The following is a 7,579-nucleotide window of genomic DNA, read 5'->3' as shown; positions in this document are numbered from 1 at the left end:
ATTATTCTCCAATGAAATTTTTTTAAAATAATACATCAAAAAGGATTGACAATGCAGATTTATTTCCACAGCCTTCTTTGATCATATTTACCAAAGGTACCAACAATTCTGACCACGTGTGTTTATAGTAGTTAATATTGTTTCATATGTTGGTTTTAATTACAGAAAGGTCTCTTCCTCTACTGTCTCGTGCAGCACACAGCAAGCAATGGCTGGCTTTTGGCCAACCTCAGCTGCCGTGAACAGCAGGAAGCAGAGTCGTGATGGGAAAGGCAGTGAGAGTATGTAATATTTATACCAGATAAGAACCAAGTGAGCAAGACTCAGTATAATTTTCTGTTCGCCCACAGCCTCCCACAATCCCTATCCACGCCATGCAACGTCATGTGGAGGACGAGTGGGATTGTAAAACGTGCCATACTTGAGGAAGAGCAATCCGCTGTGCTTCAGTGTGAAGAATAATACCCACACCTGCAGTTACTGACTGTTTCTGATTTCCATTGGCAACAATGCTGTGTTTTGCATAGAGAACATGAGAGAGAGAGAGCATGGGAGGCAGTAAACCATGAAATTGGCCCAGTGGTGAAAGAAGCAGCTTTCTCCAAAGAGGTGGGGAGGAGGATTGGAGGGAGGTTTGCTGATGCACACGTTAAAAAAAGAGAAAAAACCTCACACATATGCACACAAACACACACTGACACAAAAGACAAATGCCACATTGCACAGTGAAGCCACCTTCAATTTGCCTGGCACATATTTACTGAAAATGTGTTTTTTAAAAATCCCTACAGCTTTCATTTTGAACATAAAATAAATCTTCTGGACAAAAACATCAGACATTCATGAATAATATTATAAATATGTTGTGCTTATACACGTCATAAAAATTTTGATTTGAATACTGCTGCAAATTTACTTTGTATGCCAGTCAGAGTCCCTTAAAGGGATCGTTAACCCAACAATGACAATTCTGTCATCATTTACTCACCCTCAAGTAGTTTCAAACCTTTATGAATGTCTTTGTTCTGCTGAACACAAAGGAAGATATTCTGAAGAATGTGGAAAACAGAGCAGATCTGGGGCACCATTGACTTCCATAGTATTTATTTATTTATTTTCCTACTATGGAAGTCGATGGTGCCCCAAAAGCCTGGTTACAAACTTTCTTCAAAATATATTCTTTTGTGTTCGGCAGAACAAAGAAATTCATACAGGTTTGGAACTACTTGTGGGTGAGTAAATGATGACAGAATTTTCATTTTTGGGTGAACTATCCCTTTAATGTGAGGCATCTCCCTTTTGCAGTTGCTAATTTCCAAGGTCTTTCACAATGTCATAACAGTCATACAGACAGTCTTATAGTTGCTGTCATGGAGTGAGGAGAGCAATGAAAAAAAGGTCTTTTTGGGAAGAAAATTTGGGGGGAGCATATCGCTCAGGTAGGGAGCACCATGATATTGTTTACACCCAAAGGTAATGATCATCTTCATGGACTTACACGCCATCTAGTGTCTATTATCCATGATGAAACCTTTCTTAGTTATGCAGAAGGGACACATTGCACATATGGTAGTGTTTTATTGGCTGAGTATCTAATATAATATAATAGCAATTTTAACAGTTTTTTATTGGCAAAGCAAGCATTGGTGCAAAATAAAACAGAATAGATTAATAAATATGTACAATACATTAATTATCGCACTTGGTAACAAAACAAATAATAAAAAATATATATTTAAATAATAGAATACAATAATAAGAATATATATATTCTAAATAATAAGAGATAGAATATATATATATATATATATTCTACATACACTGTGCACATATGTGTTTTGTGCAAACATGCATTTTACAAATTTTTAACTTCCCTATTAAATTATTTATTTATTTGATTTATAAGTTATATATATTATAATTATGTAATAAAATTATTACACAATTCTTTATATTAGGCCTATTTATAAAATAATATAAACAAAAATGTATAATAAACAGTACAATTAGAAGTAAATATATAAAATAATAAAGGATAAAATAATTGAATTATATATATTTGCATATATGGGATAGTGTGCAAATGTGCATTATTATACCCAAGTATGCATTTTTCATATTTTATAACTTGCTGATTAAAATGTATTTATGTATTTAAGTTGTATATATAATTAGGTAATGCTATGTAAAAATATGTAACACTTAATTTCCAGCGATATCGTCGACTTGATTGCACAGATACTATTTAAACTGAACTGAGCTGGACGATAAAATCACTGAATTCACCGATGAACTGTCTTTAACTGAAAATTGAGTGTTTGAATTATTGACACTCTTTTCCTATTTGATACTGTAAAGCTGCTTTCATACAATCTTTATCGTTAAAAGCGCTATATAAATAAAGGTGACTTGACTTATGTAATATAATTATTTTATATACAATTATTACATTATGACCTATGTATAAAACAATTGATTTATTATGTCATAAACAATATATAAATAATAATAAACCATAAAAATAAAAGCGTATAACATAAAAAGGAATATTAACAGTATTAAAACACCCTAATTTATTTTAGATGGCATTGGACTTTTATTATGAAATATATTTCAGAGGCCATATTGAAAGCGTGGTTGCCCGGAAAATAAACAGAACTGAATGTGCGCAATATTTGATATGGGAGTTTTCAGTAGCTCGTGTTAAAGTCATGGACGAGCAACTTGCTGTGAGTTTCTCCTTTAGGTAATATTGTTTGGCGATCTGTGCTGTTATGTAGTCTATATCTTACTGGAGGATGGACACAGTGAGCTGCTGTGGACTGGGGAGTGTCAGATGAGGGTCAGTTCTTCTGCAGGATCGAGGTTGGCCAACAGACAAACATTATTAGATATCTAGGGCTTTGATATTCTACAAATCCTCAATGTCAGTGCTGTATTTCTTATTGATAATGTCTCTGGCCCTTATCCTTAAAATTAATGGAAAAATAAATGAAATTTGCTGTAAGGGGGTGACATTACTGTGAATGAATTATACACTTAACAAATAATGCTGTATTTATTTCACAACTTGTTCTAGAAAACGAGGGAGGTGGTGGATGTAAACACTCTTCATAGTCAACACAGCAGGTTCTCACAAATAATGACCTGAAAAGACAAGGTCAGTCAAAGTCTGTCCACATTTTATCACTGTTTATAAGCTGTGTAAGACATTTAGATTTGCAAGATCCTTCCCTTTCTCTGCTATCATGGTTTCTTCAGTCTGTTTTCAGAGAATGAGCGAGAGTGGATGGTGTGTGAGGGATTTCAGCTGATCCTGACACACCAGGCCAAGGCTTTGGTCAGTCTTGGTGTCTGCATGAAGTTTTTTGTATTTTGTTTTGACAGACAGAAGTTTTGTGGAACACACAGCAAGCTTTCACCAGAAATCCAGTGTACACTCCAAGGTTTACGGTGGTACGTTTTTTAATGTCAAAATTAATAGAAAGGGCTGTAGATTTTATGTAGTGTATAAATAACACCATCTTTCTTGTTTCTCTGTTTAAGTGTTGTTTTATATCCTATTATAGTATTTATTATATTATTCTGAAATAGCATTGTTTTATACTTTCATTTTAATTTGTTTCAATGATTTTGTTTTGTGCTTTTGTCATTTTTATTATTTTTCTAAATACATGTTTAGCTATAATTTATTTGCATTTTAGTTTTAATTATTTAGTTATTCAACTTAAATGTATTTGTCAATTAGTTGCCAAGCATACATTGCTAATTTTCATTTCAATTTTCAATAATTTATTTTTACGTCAGCTTTATTTCTATCACCAAAAATGATTAACAACACTGCTCTGCTCTCCTCCTACATTTTTGCCCTTAAGTTCATGAAGCCGCAGAGTGACTCGGAGTCTAACGCTCAAAGTGAGCAGTCGTATCACACCGAAGTTGTTTCTGAGATGTCAGTCTCGGGTACAAAAGTGATTACTCTCTGTCAGCTGGCACATTTACATCTTATATAGTATTACTGATTGAACTGAATTTAGTTTTTTCTGCTGCAGGTTACTCCAGTGAGGCACAGTCGTCAGTATGTTCAAGGTCTAGGATGCTGTTGTGTACCAAAATATGAAGAGAACTAAAATGCACATCTTATGACCATGCCACGGACACTGGCCCTGTGCTCTCTGGCTCTGCTGTGGGTCCGAGAGGCCATCACGCTGGCTGACTTACTGAGGTTTGGAAAGAAAAATACAGCTCAACGCAAATTGGCCATTTTTTAAAAAAAAATATATAAACTTTACGAGTGACAGAGCAGGATGTTTATTACCTTAAATAAAGTTATGTGCTGCCTGTTTCAGAGTAAGGCTGTGTTCTTTTACACATGAGCAGCTCCTGATTTTGTGCTTTTATTGTCTAAAAGTGGCTCGGCTCACAGTAGATTCCACTCTACACGATCGCTATCTCTGCATCTACTCTGATAAAAAAATTAAATAACAAAAAAGAGTAGATCGCTTATAACAAGAATTTAGTAATGCAACATGCGCCAACCATTTTACAAAATTGTGACAGATGTGAATAGAATATTGTAATTTTACAGTTAGTTTTACTTAAACACTTAAATGCTTTTTTTTTTTAGATTTATTTGAGATTACTTAAGTCTAACATTTTTAGGATGATATATTTATTACTTTGTAGTTATATAGATATAAAATTGTTTCCCTACAAACAATCACAGCAATTTATTTAATTTGTCAGAAAAATTTGATTTTTCCCCAAATCATGCAGTCCATTTTTAAGACTAAAGTTTTTTTTGTTTTTTTTTAATAACACCAAAGTATCCTTCTTTATTTCAAATTAGATTTTATGCTGACGTCATGCTATTTATATGCGTTTAATATGTTTGCTTTGGACGTTTTTTTTAGGCCCAAAATTTTGTTTCTGCTTGGTGTGCAGCATTAAACATTGCTGTCAGTGTGTTTAGATGTAATATTATGATTACATGATGGCTTTTACACTGTATACTTGTACCGGATACTTTGAAAAACATCTGATTTATTCATATTTCATGCAGGATGGTCTCAGAGAGGCATGTTCCTTACATTAACATTCATGAGGTGTTTCCAGTGGAGATGAGACTGTTCGGAAAAGATGTCCAGTTCTTTAATGTTCGGGTGAGGAAGACAAATCTGGTTCGCATTCTTCAGTCACAAAACAATGTGTTGTATTTCTAATAGCTATGACGACTTCTAGTCTTCTACAGTGCCTTCCGTCGTACTCGCTGGTTCATAAAGAAGCTGTAACTCTGGCTCGGATCTTGCAATTACCCTCCTTCCCAACAGTTTCTCAGGATTGCCTTCACCCGTTTCCGCTCACTGTCCGCTATCTGCTGGAGGCAAACCTCCTAAGTAGGTGTTTTTGACCGTAATGGTTGTGGCAAATGATGGCTTAAGATTTGAAATAAATTTACCCAGCACATATAATTGTCTTTTTATCTGTTTGTTTGATACACTTTTGACTTCATTTATTTCTGATCCTCCACAGATGAACTTCATGTTCAACTTCATCTTTTTCTTCATGAACTTCATGAAGAAAAAGAAAGGTAACACATTTTTTTTAATGCATGTCATTTGTTTGTTTTTTTGGTTCACAACATGCTCTTATATGCTTTTCACAGTTTTCAAGTTAAAAAAGTGGTTTGAAGTTGTGCAACCTGTCTTGGAGCAAGCCAGAAAGAGGGAAGAAGAAGAAGAAGAAGCCTGGTAAGACACAACCGTTTCAATAGTTTACATGGCTTTTATTGACAAATCTTTTACTACAACTGTTTTCGACGATGGGAGACCACTAAGACTTTAATTATATCTTTGAAATGCAAGAGCTTGATTCTCAAAAAAAGGCGTAAGTTGATCTGGTCACATTTCAGTAATGATTTCAAAACTGTATGTCATCCAATGTCTGCTTTCGCTTCTTCAGGCATTGCTGAACATTTGAAATTTGAACTTCAGAAATTTCAGAAGTTTACTGACTCTGCAGCAGAACAATCGTCTTCCTTAACAAACTCTCATGCCAGCTTTCACTTCAGCTGGGGAAAAGAGGAGGGTTCGGATTGACCTAGTATGTATAACAATCGTTTGGACTGTACCCTTAAGAAAGACGGGTTCAAGTACCTCTCCAACCGAAAGTACTGGCATCCTGAACTGAAATTGTGCCCACGCAAGTGAGTCATCACAAATGTTTTGTTTTCTCAATGATGGATACTATAGTATTGTATTTTATAATAGATAATATAATAATGTAATGTGTTGTTTACTATTTCTATTATTAATCATTTGTTTTAAATCCTCACAGGACGTGTGGGGATCATTTCTTAGAAATTGTGCCCAGTTTGTCCAGGATGTATGTGTGGGTTCTTGATCTCTTCTCTTTCATTCTGGGAGTGCGTCAGGCAGAAGTGCACAAAGAGGTCCTCAACATTGAACGTCGTTTTTTGAAGAGGAATCATCAGCCCAATATTCACTGGACTTTAGCTTCCTGCGAAAAGAAGAAAAAAACCCCCAAAACTGCAACCCATGTTCTTAGAAAGAAAATCCATGTTCATGAAGAGAATATCACTGACGGAGTATGAAATCTGCATATCGATTCCCAAGATCCCTTTTGTTTCCTTGCATCAACAGCAGCAGATTGTTCTTTTATCATGTCAGATTTTCACTTTTGAGCATTATTTTCAATAGTGTCTTGCAATATTTTTTATCTGTTATTAGACTTGGAATAAACAGTATCTGTTTCCTTCAATTGTTTTTTTTTTATATTTTTTATGTATTTTATATTTTGATTTAAAGAACGTGACTTAAATTGAATGTAGATACACAGATGAACCAACAGGAGATGTAACGCACCTGACAATCCAGCGCTGATATATTATTTTGTTCTGCAGCTCACTATAAATGTTTTGTCTTTTAATTTGTGGTAGTAAAATTGACATTTGTGAAAAATGTAAAGTAAAGTTTTACTGGGTCTTTCTACTGCCTGAGGGTTTTGTCTAACTAGTTTTCATTGTTCCTGCAGTATTTTGTCTCATAAGCTATTTCACCCCTTTCAATCCAAGAATTGACTAATGCAGGAGAATGTTATTTGGTCGCACTGTGATTGAAACTAATATATATAATCTGTCCTTTTGTACTTGCAACCCACTGCTGTCACACTGTCCTCAACATCAGTACTACTATATGCCTTGTTAAGCCTCAAAAATTATGCCTCAAATATAACATGGCAAAGGTTTGTCTTAAGTCTCATGAGAAAAAACACATTTAAATAAGATTATAAGGGTTCTTATGACAAGAGTTTATATTGTTTTTAATTGTATGCATATGATTTCTGTTTCTTTTGTCCAGCTAATATAGTAATTATTTTAATATAGCTTATATACAGCCTACAGTATACACACGTTTTTCATTTTTGTTAATGAAAATGGTAAAAAGAAAAAAAATGCAGGAAAAAACGAAAATACTAAAACTTTACAGTATCACCAGCCAAAGAGTAATTTTACTGTAGCCAGTAAGTCCAGTATGGGTGATCTAGAGAGAAAAACACG

The 7,579-nt window shown here is 34.3% G+C and overlaps 1 protein-coding gene and 1 long non-coding RNA gene across 2 annotated transcripts; both read left to right on the top strand.

Moving 5' to 3' along the window:
• The first annotated feature begins 3,214 nt into the window (after nucleotides 1-3,214).
• LOC306880367 (TATA box-binding protein-associated factor RNA polymerase I subunit B-like) lies at nucleotides 3,215-7,009 on the top strand. Its single transcript, XM_079433863.1, has 6 exons — nucleotides 3,215-3,370; nucleotides 4,143-4,225; nucleotides 5,063-5,162; nucleotides 5,242-5,262; nucleotides 6,138-6,205; nucleotides 6,337-7,009. Exons 1-6 carry the CDS (start codon nucleotides 3,290-3,292, stop codon nucleotides 6,611-6,613), a joined length of 630 nt encoding a protein of 209 aa, XP_079289989.1. The 5' UTR covers nucleotides 3,215-3,289; the 3' UTR covers nucleotides 6,614-7,009.
• On the top strand, nucleotides 5,277-6,100 carry LOC306879875. Its single transcript, XR_013785042.1, has 4 exons — nucleotides 5,277-5,396; nucleotides 5,533-5,590; nucleotides 5,666-5,750; nucleotides 5,962-6,100. It is a non-coding gene; the product is annotated as an uncharacterized lncRNA (long non-coding RNA).
• Nucleotides 7,010-7,579: the final 570 nt, after the last annotated feature.

This window comes from Barbus barbus (assembly GCF_936440315.1).
Source record: "Barbus barbus genome assembly, chromosome: 14".
Taxonomy (NCBI): domain Eukaryota; kingdom Metazoa; phylum Chordata; class Actinopteri; order Cypriniformes; family Cyprinidae; genus Barbus; species Barbus barbus.
The sequence above is the reverse complement of the archived record's forward strand: the minus strand, read 5'-3'. Positions and strand labels throughout refer to the sequence as shown.

Excerpts from the sequence above, each read along its gene's own strand:
- LOC306880367 (XM_079433863.1), top strand. The coding sequence starts at position 3,290 with ATGGTGTGTGAGGGATTTCAGCTGATCCTGACACACCAGGCCAAGGCT. Across the intron at positions 3,371-4,142 it reads GTGTCTGCATGAAGTTTTTT|ATGACCATGCCACGGACACT; the intron begins GTATTTTGTTTT and ends AATGCACATCTT. Across the intron at positions 4,226-5,062 it reads ACGCTGGCTGACTTACTGAG|GATGGTCTCAGAGAGGCATG; the intron begins GTTTGGAAAGAA and ends TATTTCATGCAG.